At 37.1% G+C, this 13,376-nt stretch overlaps 1 protein-coding gene across 9 annotated transcripts in view; it reads right to left on the bottom strand.

The window, feature by feature from the left end:
* Positions 1-12,998, bottom strand: part of LOC134789893 (tight junction protein ZO-3-like) — a 145,581-nt gene extending 132,583 nt beyond the window's left edge. For all 9 annotated transcript variants that reach the window (XR_010144132.1, XM_063760573.1, XM_063760581.1 and 6 more), the window contains exon 1: positions 12,692-12,998. Coding sequence is in view for 8 of the 9 variants with exons in the window: in XM_063760573.1 (XP_063616643.1) it covers positions 12,692-12,983 (292 nt within the window). In the remaining variant the exon portion in view is untranslated. The remainder of the gene's footprint in view (positions 1-12,691) is intronic.
* Positions 12,999-13,376: the final 378 nt, after the last annotated feature.

Here is a 13,376-nt window from a genome sequence, read left to right as displayed (position 1 = left end):
CCTAAAGGATGTGCTCAATTACTTAGAACCTAGTATATATTTGCAGAGAATGTGAACTGACCAGTCAACCAGTCCTGTCAAGGAAAATCGCTGTAGACAAGTGCTACTGTTTACATAACGCAGGTGATCCATCCTAAGCTAAGTCATTACTCATTACCTATATATATGCAGTCGCCTACTTTTGATTTTGGAGTAAAACTTTAAATTAAAGTAAAATTTTCAAACTGGAACGTAAGGACTAGACGCTAGTGCTGATATATCTTCAATTCTTCACCAACATATAAATAGGACGCAAAAGAAAAAGTGTTTCGTGTAATTGATACGATTGTCACGAGCTTGACCGATGGCGAGAGGCCATTTGCCCACTGTAGCTTTATAATATAGGATCGTAAAGTACCTTAACTTAACGCAATGAGTATGATTGATTATTACTCCTTTGCCGCCTGAGATTTCTGAAGCTATGCAATGTAACACGCAGAGATGTTATCTTATGGTAACATTGTTATGCCACACCGTCATCAGTTTTTGTCGCGGTATGATCAAAACCCAACCCAACTGGTGATTTTATTGCACTCTAGCTGCAATAAAATCGTGAGCAATTAGCTGCACATATTTTAATCTGTCATAAATGCCAGAGTTACAAGAATAACACGAGATTTAGTGAACGTTCTATTCGTGTCACGTTCGCTGTCCGAGGCCATGTGACAAAAACTGCAGTTGCACCCACAATCTCGAGATTTTTGTGCACATTACGCCATTTTTGGCATTCAGGCTTCTTGCTTTAGTGTACCTAGTAGGTATAATTACTGAGATTAAGTATAGATGTCGCAGTCAAAAGTGTGAACTGGTCAAAAGAACTTTTAACCGACAAAAACAGGCAAAACTGCTTTTAACTGAGCATGTTGGTCAAAAGTAGTTTTACCTGAAAATCATTGGTTAATAGTAATTGTGACTGTTACTATCAGTCAAAACTGTTCCCAGAGATAGGTAGGTTAGGGTTATTTTTAGGGTTCCGTACCTCAAAAGTTGAAATTTGGTACACATATGAAAGTCTGTGACCCAAAGACGGACATGTAACGTAAACAAATGAATTTTTAACATAGGGGCTACTTTTGGGGGGTAAATAAGAAAATTAAAAAACAAAGTTTAGCAAACCATATCGTGTTATATATCAAACGAAAGGGCTCATTGTGAGAATCTCAAGTATATTTTTTTTATAATTTTAGGATAAATAGTTTAGAAGTTATTCAAGAAAGTAGACAAAAAATGACCATCCCCCCCCTCTATCTCCGAAACTACTGGGTCTAAAATTTTGAAAAAAATACACAAAATAGTTCTTTACCGAAAGATGACAGGAAAACCTATTAGAAATCTACAGTCAAGTGTGAGACGGATTTAGGAACAAAAATGAGTTTAGGTAATTTTAGGGACGCAGCAGCAATGGTTTAAGTGAAAAGTGGTGTAGACAGCTATTGCGAAGGCCCTAGGCTGATATCTGCATAAAGCCGAAGGTCCGAAGCGTCCCGAAGAAGTGTGCCTTTAGGTTCAAGCGTGAGTCCGATTGAAGACAAAAAATGTCGACTAGGCTGTATCTGGCACACAGCCGCAATGGTACTTGTACTATTGATTGATTAGGTACTTGACTTGTACTGTTGTTTTAGCATTTAACATCTGGGAGACCGAGCTTTGCTCGGAAAACATAAAAACTAAAAGATGCACGTTTTCCCGGAGATAAGACCTAGCTAGATCGATTTTTCGCCCCCGAAAACTCCCATATAGCAAATATAATCGAAATCGTTAGAGCCGTTTCCGAAATTCCGAAATATAAATATAAATAAATATATAAAATAAATAAATATATATTGGGGACATCTTACACAGATCGACCTAACTCCAAGCTAAGCATAGCTTGTACTATGGGTACTAGGCGACGATATAAACATACAAATATAGATAAATACATATTACTTATACATATACATAGAAAACAGCCATGACTCAGGAACAAATATCTGTGTTCATTACACAAATAAATGCCCTTACCGGGATTCGAACCCAGGACCATGCACAGAATTGCTCGTTTAAAAATATAAGATATGTTTATCTCTTTTCGACCTTCGCTTTTAAAAAACTTGCGGAATATTTGGGAAGCGCGAACCCGCCGGACGCTCCGAGCTTTCAGCCCTACGCGGAGCTCGGCCTTCAGTCTTCGCATTTGGACACTTGTACTATTGTTCGGCATTTAATATTCCTATCCAAGCTACTTTGCTACTTTGCATAGTTGCAGAGATATAAGCCATCGCGCTATAACACTTCATGTTACATCAGCTGGTTTTTGAACTGACCCATTCGGGTATTTGAAAGTTTCACTCACGTTACACGTACAAAAAAAATTGCTATAAATTGTGTGATGTACGGAACCCTTGAAACGCGAGTACGACTCGCACTTGACCAGTTTTTTTTTGTTACGCCCTAAAAACGAAACTGCTGCCAGAAATAATAGGTATGATTTTCAGGTAAAACTACTTTTGACCAACATGCTCAGTCAAAAGCAGTTTTGCCTGTTTTTGTCGGTTAAAAGTTCTTTTGACCAGTTCACACTTTTGACTGCAACATATATACTTACCTAAATCTTGATTCAAACAACACTAAGAGCGCAGTTTTAATTTAGGTAGATATAGCCAAAACTACATAGATTGAATAGGTAGGTACACAGTTTTCATTAGCTATTCTCTCTTTCTTGGTTTAACACTGCTGCTGGTGTTTTATTTTAATTGCATGGGATGCACGAGAGTTAAACACCACACCATCCGTGACTCATGTACCAATGTACCTATTTTTATGGAGAGGAACCAATACCAATATATTATGTGTACCTATAAATGAACCCAACCTTAACCACTATATATACGTATAAAGTGCAACACAAACATGGAACCAAAAGCAAACTAAATACGACAAAGAAAAGTAGCATACTTACGTAGCCCTACCTTACGTTTCCAACACTAATACATACTCCCAGAATGCACTAAAAAGTGCGTCACTTACGGCCTTTAGGTACCTATACAAGTTCTCTTGTATTTGTGTTGTGGTGTTCGTATCGTTTTCAAGCAATAACGAGTCGTATGCTGTGATGAGCAATTATTCGCTCTCCATTAGGAATAGTCCTGCTTGCAGACATGAACATATTCTGGGGCTCTGTATCACTTCTTCTGGGGCACTTCCCCTGATCCTTATTATTACAAATCAATGCTCCTGGAGTCAGATTTTAACACAGCGCACAATGTATCCTCCATTCCATCTAAGCGCTTTTTCACATTGTCCGATCCGATCTGATGTCATAGGGCATTTTCTAGCAGCTGTTTTTCTCTAAAGGTTATCCGACATCCGATATCGGATCGGGCAATGTAAAAACGCTCTAAGAGACTGGTGGTCACGTTATACTAGTTTACCAAATGACTCTACAATCGACATGGCCCGCGCAATGGGAATACCTGGGCTGGTCTTGTTTCTGTGTTTGTTTACCCTTCGTGGCTCGTTAGAGCAAAGTTCGTCGAACTTTCAGGTGTTGAACTACATCATTAGAGACCATGCTCCAGCTCTGATTCTACAGTTGTACCACAGTGTTTACTTATACAATACATGTATCTAATAGGAACGCCTATGTAGGTATAGTTCAAGTAGTGTAAACAATTGTAAAATGCACATCTCTCCGTCAATGTTTTTACGAGTAGGTAGTACTCGTATGATATTTAAAATTTTAAATTATCGGAAAGTATCCAAATTGCATCTAGACCCTTCGAAAATCATTCCTAGGTAGGTACGATTCGAAGACAGATTACAAATCCAAATAAATATTGTATAGGTAAGTACTATAATGCATTACCTACTTGTAAGAAGTGTTTTACTCTAATATCGTTGTTTATCCTGTGATTTACAAATTATAACTGTGTATTGTAGTAAACGTTTGCTGTAAAGTGATGTAGGACCTACTAGCAAGAAATAAGAGCATAACGACCTAAGAAAAAAATTGAGCTCCTAAGTAGCAAGGTCCTCAGCCTCACCATAGAAAGAGTTTTAAGTGCGTGATAAGTGTGCAATAGAGTCTTTACTGAGCTATTACTTACATCCTAGGACATTAATGTAAAGAGTGAGAGCCATCGCAATGTGGGCGGAAACTGCGGTGAGCGGTGAGGATGAGGAATACATCAAAGGGTCTCAAGTTAGGTAGGTACCTACTTACAACCGTGGCTGCCGGATTTGCGGTCATAAATATTGTGCATATTGTTTCTTAACTTGCAAAAAGGTGCATTATAGTAAATTGTTTACTAAATATCTAATATCTTCCTATAATGCACACTCAATAAGATCAACTAAGAAATCTCAATAGGTATATTTTTTTCCGTAGGTAAAGTACTCTGTTTGATCCTTTGCCCGTTAAGATTTTTTTTTGTTATATGTAATAAAATTATAGGTTAATTAAACACAATTTCACATTTTGCTGCGTTTTTTTACGAATTTAGTAGTCCCTAAATTTATACTCTAACTCAGGTTTATTTATTAGACCCGGGTCTATTAAAATTTTGATTACCTATTATTGGATGAATAACCTACCATCCTCCATGCCAAGCGAGGCCAACTGCATTTAACGTTGCCAAGCGCTAAGTTATGTGCAAGTTACGTTTAACAATGCTATGCAACCACTTATTATGTCATCCTGCGTTACTAGCAAAGAATATAATTACTAGTCGTGTTCGTTTATGTTGAGCAAATGCAATAGGTATAAGAAAAATTACTATTACTGGTTAAAAGTGAAACTAAAGTAGATCACACGTAAGCAAACTATAGTGCGTCAAGCAAATCTTGTCAGTAGCAATGTAAAGCAAACGAAAGTAGGGCAACTTGAGGGCAACACTCAAAGAGTAGTATTGCGCTAAGAAAAGCAGCAATGTACAATGTACATCGAACCAACTTTTTTTTTTCGATGAGCGCGCCCGTCAATTTAAATTGTCACTCGCGGATTCTCTATTGAAAATGTTTGAAATTGTTATTAATAGGTATGGACGGACAATTTAAAAGCGGTGTGTGATGTTGATAAAAATGATTAACTAATTTGAAGATCTCAAAATAAAATTAGAAGTGGACTATGCCGTTAAACAAGAATGTATTCAGAATAAAATCATTGCTTCAGCAGGTAGATGTCCTACTGGATTTTAATATTTTATTAGATTTCTCAGTTGGCACTGTAGGCATTGTAGGCATCTTAGCTTTGATTAAGCACAATCTTATTTAATACATTGGTATTTAATGGTGACACAGCAGAAATATCTCTTGAAATAAAATCGATTCAGAATGTAAACAAAGATGATGGCTGTCATTCGCGATCCACATTCCACAGATAAAACACAGATGACACGCGATTTTCGAATTATTCGAACACAGTGTTGCTAACCCGCGATTTTTTAAATTTGCCGCCGTTTGCTACTGACAAGATTTGCTTGACCCAGTATACTTATACTTAATATTCTGGAGCGTAACATGGCGATATGTTTAATATCGATTTGATTAATCGATTAATTTCTGAGGGAATCAAAGGTAAAAATCGATTAGCAGATAATCGTAAAGTTTCGAACTACGAGTATACCCATCCCATCCCTAAACTTAATTTTGCAACACTATGAGACGTGTGCGCACGGAAGTGCATTACCAAGTTGTAGCAATTAGAATTAATTGTCATCGTAGTTCTGTACATAAATTATAATTTTACCATATTTTTAATCAGACACATAATTTCTGAGATATGGCATTTTTATAAATAAATATAAATTCATGAAAAAGATTACCAGAAGCTACTTATATCTTTTTTGAGTCGACGTTTTCTGTAATTTATTGTCTTAAAGCTATAAGATTTATGAGTCTAAACATCAAACGGCGATACACAAGAAAGCTCTAACTATGCCCGTCTGAAATGTGATAACGCTATCTTGGCCGTCTTGTCGGGGATCGCATAGTAAGTGCCATATATGGCCCGTTACACTGATGTGTCATAAAATTATAGCGTTTATGTCCGTGAATAATGAAATGGAACTAAGCAACATACTATTTATGGGAATGCTACGAATTAAATCACAATACCTATTTCCGTATTCTTAATCTACAAAGAGTATTAGTGCTTCGATCATTATTTTAAAACTATCATAAATATTTTAATGCGGGATAAAAATACATAACTGTGGTAAACGCACCAATATAGATAATCCTAATTTTGTTTTCACCAAGTATATATTCAATTTATGTAACGAAGAAATATAAACGGTAAACACGTCCATATCTAAAGGTTTTTATTGATACATACTTAAATATCAATAAAACTTATCATAAATATTGTAATGAAACAAAAAGTAATTACCAACCATACCATAAATTTTCCTATAACCTGTACGTGGGATCAGGCCCAATGAGAAATCTTCACACCCGTATATAACAATATGAGTCTGATGGTTTCTCGAAATTAACAGAACCCGCGTTCCGGATTCATTAAAAGTAAATTAAAGCAAGGCTTGCATGACAAGAAAGTGTCATATTTTTTAATCTATAGCATTAAATTAGAAAAGAGGACTAATTAAGGTTAAGCGTAGATGCAGCGTTTTATTGTTGGGTTAATTGTTTACTTACTTTAGTTGTATATGTAGCGTAGCTAGGTACTATTTTCACATGCGTTGTTTGAGCTAGTAGCCAATTCGCTACCCAAATAGGCAAATATGTACATAGGCAATGAAAAGAAGAAGCCAAGCATTCGGTAGGTAATGATTGATTTGATAAATACTTAAATGCAGAAGGTACTAAATGTAGATTCTTGGGAGTTAACAAGGAATGCTCACGGTGCTTCGCTAATTCAATCATGAGCGTGACCTAATCACGCGCCTCGTTGGGCTAATTTACAGTTTGCGTTTGTTATTCTTAATCAACAATCAACACCCCTGTATGTGATCTCATTAGATTCGGTGTGATATAAGTTTTTTATACAATGGCCCTTCCTTCATTTTTCCCCAACTTTTAACAATCAATTAACAAGGAAAAACAGCGTGCGAATATCTTATTAATCTATCCACGTAGTATTGCAAAAAGTTGTGAACTGTAATCTGGTGGTTATAAAAAAACACGATGGGGATATTTCGTTCAAATACAAAATCAATTGCTTCAGCTAAATAACAAAAAGCACCCAATTCAAGCTTGTTAAAATGAAATGCTTCAGCAACCATTTAGAACCGGCCCAATATCGGTAAGTAATTGAACATTAAGTATTTTTAATTTTCTCAGGCAGACACCGGGGTATTGAACTTTCGCGCACGTAGCCATCAGCACCTTGTCAAATAGTATTTTATGGTATAATGCGAACGTTGTTGTGACGGGATAAGCTTAATGGCGTATTGGCTGCGCATTCGAGCACGTATTGGCTTTGTAACTGAGCTTTAATTCAGGAAACTATAAAAGTGGTAGTAGGAAATGCAGGAGCGGTCTCACCTACATATAATATTATTTATTTTCAATGTCGGTAGTGTAGCAAACAAGCGTACGACCCACGAGACGGTAAGCGGTTTCCGTACAATAGAATCCGTAAGCACACGCATATATGGATCAGACGATCTAAGTGAGCTGAAGTAGGTATATGTAGGTTGGTACAAACTTTGTATAATATAATATTGTGAATTTTTGTTTCGATTCGAGGTCTATTGTTATAATAGTTGCTAAAGATTTGCAGTTTTTCGAAAGTTCCTATACGACAATAATAGGCTAATCCAGCATAACAATACATTACTTATATCATATGTAGGCTATTACATTGTGTAGTAAGTGTAAGTAAGTGGAGTATGCTACATGAAGTGAAAAGTCCAAGTTCTTGAAAATAATTAGCTATTATGGAGCCGGAAAATAGCTAATTTCGCTAACATATTAATTTTATTATACAAGCATTTACGCAATTATAATTTAACAGCGGCTGTAAACATTTAGGCACTTAAACTAACGCACTCAAGCATTTCACTTTCTTATTCCTTACTAGTTAACACTAACTCCTTTCAGATTTGTGGTTTAACTAGTGTTTTCACTGGCATTTTACAACCGCAACTAAGTAAGAAGCGTTGACGTTTTCCACTTAGTTAAACATAAAATTGATCTAGAAGTGAGTAAAGTGAGAAGTGATTTCTCTTCAAATTGCATGTTTTTGAATTGCCATGTATACGCAAACTAGCATACCTTTCCTGTAGACGTGTGCGCCGCGCCGGCGCGCCGCCGCCGCCGGGCTTTTTTGCCACGCCGCCGCCGCCGATAAATGATCGGCGTGAAATCGGCGTGTCCTTGAGTGTTGTTAATTAGTTATTCCAACTTGGTTTTTGGATTACAATCTGGATTTTTTTCATTATATTGTAACAGTTGTCAAATTTATACCAATTATTTATAGAATGAAACAGAATTAAAGTTACTTTAAACTGAGTAATCGTCAGTATTCAGCGTCGAGAAAGATGAGGGAGCGATATATGAAGTAAGTTTTCCTATTCATTGTGAATTCACTTTCAACTCTTAATTTGAATTTTTGAATGAAAAACATCGAAATGGCGGCCCTTTTGATGAAAACTGAAGATGAAAATTCTAGAGAGGTCTTAATATCAACCATTTCAAGACCAAAGTAATGGTAGTAAACAGAGCAAACATGCTCCCAGTTACCGACGCACTCGGCGATTACAGAAAAGCTAGCTAGTATATGTTGGGATGATAACCAGTGCCGGTGGTTGCACCGCCGAGTTACGCCGCAGAGCTGGCATGGCTAAGAGTACTATGGCTAACTTGGACAAGATCTGGAAGAACAGAGGTATTCGACGTGCAACTATGTAAAGTGCGCTTGGTACGAGCTCTCGTCTTTTCAATATTCCAGTATGGTGCCGCAAAGTGGACTGGAGCCTCAAAAAGTGTGCCGTGCAAAGGTACTTTTGAGATGTGATGTTGACGAAGACTGCTGCTTCTACCTAGGACAGCTAGAAGAACAAACCCCTTAATTCTTAGAGAGAATATTGCCACTCGGCTCTCCATGGGCGAGCCCTTAGATTCTTCGGACATAATTATTATGCGGTTTCCAACGCATGAATGGATGAATGAATGAATGAATGGCGAATGGCAAACATGCTCGGAGAGGAGCATGTGTGAGATGGTCAAACGTTGTGAAGAAGTGTACAGATGTGCAGTCCACACGGCTTATGACCGCACGAAATGGAGACAAATTACATGTCGTGATCCTCAGCAATGCTCAAAAGCAAAAAAGCAATGAAAAAACCAGAAAGAAGAAGATACATCTCAATGAGCCTGGTGCTTGTAGGTTGTACGACAGGAAAACCATTAAAGGGAAGACATAATAGCAGTCCGTCGTATGTCTAGCAAATTTCAAGGATATCTGATATTCTATTTTGTTAAAGTACGTCATTTTAATACGATAACTTATGGAAAGCATAAAAAAACGGAGAGTTACAGATCGAATCGTAGGTCATTGGGGCCAGCTGACCGCTTACAGCAAGCCAGTTACTAGGGAAATCAAGTTATTATACCTATCCTATATTAATTTACAAACTCTATTTTACTCACAGCGTATTCATAACTATACGTAGATTATGTAATTCACTTACCAGCAACCTGAATTCATCAAATTTTCAAGAAAAACAACAATTTAATGATTTTTCTTAAGGAACCTAAAAGTCAAGGTCACGCCGATTTCACGCCGAAAACACGCCGCCGCCGCCGATTTTTTGGCTAACGCCGCCGCCGATCATTTTATAATCGGCGCACACGTCTACTTCCTGTCATTAAAAATGCTCTGACTCACAAAAAAAACAAAAGTTCTCATGAACACAATGCGTTGCCTATCGTTTAGTCGAAAAAATGCCATAATGCTCGAAGCTATCTTAACGATAAGAAATTCCAAGTTCAACATTATGACATAAGCATGGAACAAAGAAGCTTGATAAATAACCCGGGTTCATTATCAAAGATGTTCCCATGGTGGATTCACACGCGCCGTCACACCCCGTGAGCAATGGCGTTATAAGAGGCTCTTAAATGGCCCTAGACGGGGTTGGGCGGCCTTTGACCCGTCTTAGAGTTAGTGGACTATGAAATTCTATGGTTTCGATTGATGGCATTCGATGTAAATAATCAGTAATTACAGGTGTAATTAAATATTATAAAAATATAAATCTACTTATATTACACAATATATCATTAAATGCTGCCATTTAGCTGGCAATATGACGTAGAACATAAATAATTAATTAACAAAATAACGAGGAAAAGTACCTATAAGTAGAATTAAATACTATAAAAGGTCTGTTATATGTTATTTCATTTAATGTAATCTACTCATACTAAACTGCAATTGACCCCTATTATTTAAAATTAGGATAACGGTTTGAGATAAGAAACGAGAAGCAAAATGTTAAACGATAACATGTGCTCAGATGCACCTGCACGTCACGTGCGTTAAGGAAACAATTTTGCAAATAGGTACTTCACAGCTGCCGAGACCCGTTTTTTTAATTTTTATCCTTTAGGTACAGCTCTTATTAGTTGTATTAATAAATAATACTATGGAATATACATATGCTGGTACCTTATTTTTGACAGGTTTTTAATAAGCAAGTAGGTATAAGTTTTAACAATGTCTCGTTAAACATAATATATTCTAGCCAAGTTATCGTGTCAGTAAATCTGCTACAGTAACCTTTTCGCAGAAATAAGAGTAGGTACAGTCGTATTACAGAAGTTTCTGGGAATTAGAAACATAAACTGTTAGTAAGCAAAATAATCTTGTCACGAGGAGTAATGCAACATTTGCTTGTAGTTTGTAGTAGAAACACCATTTATTAGCTGTGCTTTTGCATGCCTTAGCACCTATTACATGTAAATTTATTAAAGTATGTTGTCTCAAGATCAAATTGATCATCTTAATTTACTTATGTCTCTTATAAAGCTTCGTTTCCAACCATTGGATACTACCTACTTCATTGAGGCACGTTACTTGCGTATTTGACCTTCAATAAACCTTCATGGCTTATGAGTCACAAAGATCTTAGCAGATTTTTGTTAAATTTGTTGGGGGTCTTAAAAAAGGAGTGTACAAGTTTTTAAAAGGTTTGCAACGGTTTTCACACCTTTTTAGTTACATGTCGCCTTTAAGCTTGGGTACCCACAAGTCCCACAACCGCTTATCAATAGATAAGAGGTAGGGCGTATGCATGCTTGACACCAAAGTTACATCAAAAAATACATTACCTATACATATGGAGTAGAGTAGTAGGTACAGACCAACGATTAATAACGTGGAATAACTTTTTATTTCGGTATATAATGGTTATCCATTTCCAGGATGTCCTAAACAATGACAACTGAATAAATAGACAAACGATTGATTCCCACGATGATGGGGAGGGGTCAACTCCCATACCCGCATAGGTAATCGTTTTGACGATCCAACACTCGAACAGTGGCAGCATTTGTGGAGATGAGGCTTCGACTTTTTCTTTTTACTTAATTATTTAATGACTTGGCTTTATCTCTTCTTTCATGTGACATGTAAATCCACGAAATTTAGTTACTTTTGGGATGCTTTTGTCTTTTATTGCTAAGTATAACCCATCCATTCCCGTTTCAAAATGATTTGTTTGATTTTAATTCTATTTTTTATTCTGTATTTTCGAAACGAGCAGATCAATCGTCTGATGGTAAGTATAATTACCATGGCCCATGTTATGTGTTATCGAAATGCACCGAGCAATATCAAAACACTAAAGCTCCCCTTCTTTTGGTCTGTAGCCATGCAATTTTTCAATCAAATTCATACCGTAATAGACCTTTCGTGATTCAATACAATTAGTGGTATCAAAAGTGGTTTCATTTTAAAATGATAGATTATTTCCGGGTTATAGGTAGTAATTACATTTTATCTTAGGTTTATCTACCGGTAAGGTAATACAACAAAAAATCTAAAGCAATGGTAAATTTACGGACAAACAAATAGATTATCTTATTGTCTTATTAGTCGGTGTGATAAAGATATCCTGGATCTGGACCTGCCCTCAACAGACTTTAAAATCTAACTTAGGTGGGTAGGTGTAGATACTTACCAGAAAGGTCTTCATTTTGTGTCCATGTCCATCACCCTGATTTAAATTACATTGACGTTTCTTTTACCATACCTAAGTTCTCTTTATTTATTTTTCGTCTTAAGTTAGGGTTTTTATAATATGAATATAAAAGTAAAATATAAAAACACTTACAAAACGATAAAAAAAAACATATAAACACATTATAAAAAACCTAACCTAGGGTACCGCCAGCAGCGGGGCAAGGCCCAAGCTACCGGTGGTCAGGGCTGCAGAGAGAGGAACCGGCGGACTATCCGTGCCGTGTCCAAGATCACCGCCTTCTGCATCTGACCCTTGATCCAACCACCTAGCGAGAGTCTCTCAAGATGTTGGTCGAGACTCTTCGCTATTAGACCGTTCACTGAAACGACTAGAAGTTATTAGTAGAAGCTGTTTAATAATAATTATTGTTTAATTTTATATTATTATTGTAATGCCGGTTACTTTCTTAACCCCGTCGCTGTCTCCTTAAAATCCAGATCAAGACAGTTTCTTTAACTTACCGTTAACTATAAATCTGTGCCTGTCATTCATAAGCTCCTTCGACAACTTCGGGCATTCCCGCTCCAGCACCGAACACAACTCATTTAACTTTGCACCACTTTGTTTACTAACAACTTCCACAAAATAATTACACTTATCGGTGTCCGAGGCACCGGTTATCAACTCATGGTCACTCAAACTGAAAAGTCCTTTTTTAACAAGTACATCTAAGATATTCGTGTTGCACAATTCTCGTAGTAAAGTTACTTTGTGCCGTATGAGACCGGCACATACGTCGCCGGCCGCTGCCATCGTTCAACTAACAAACAGAACAGACGGTGAAAAAAAGGTTGCCATTGAGTCGGCCCATTCAAAGTGGGAACAGATGCAAGCGTGTGCGGCTATGTTCACTATAGACGGGTCACGTAGCTATCAACTATCAAGCTCGACCCTTGTTTCGACATAGTGTGCTCTGGGCTCCGGGCATGCTCCGGGCCTAATGGCACCGGCGGCGACGAAGTCGAGTTATAATCTTAAGATCTTTACCCAAGACTAGATAATACTGGGTAGGTAGGTACCCAATTTACTTAGAAACTCTGGTTAGGTACCTAGTACTTATTGCTATCGCATTGAGTTTACTTTTACGTAGGTACTAGAAGTTTGTTTACAATGTTTACAACTATGTACATAACATAAGTAGCAGGT

This window comes from Cydia splendana, chromosome 1, assembly GCF_910591565.1.
Source record: "Cydia splendana chromosome 1, ilCydSple1.2, whole genome shotgun sequence".
NCBI classification, from domain to species: Eukaryota; Metazoa; Arthropoda; class Insecta; order Lepidoptera; family Tortricidae; genus Cydia; species Cydia splendana.
The sequence above is the reverse complement of the archived record's forward strand: the minus strand, read 5'-3'. Positions and strand labels throughout refer to the sequence as shown.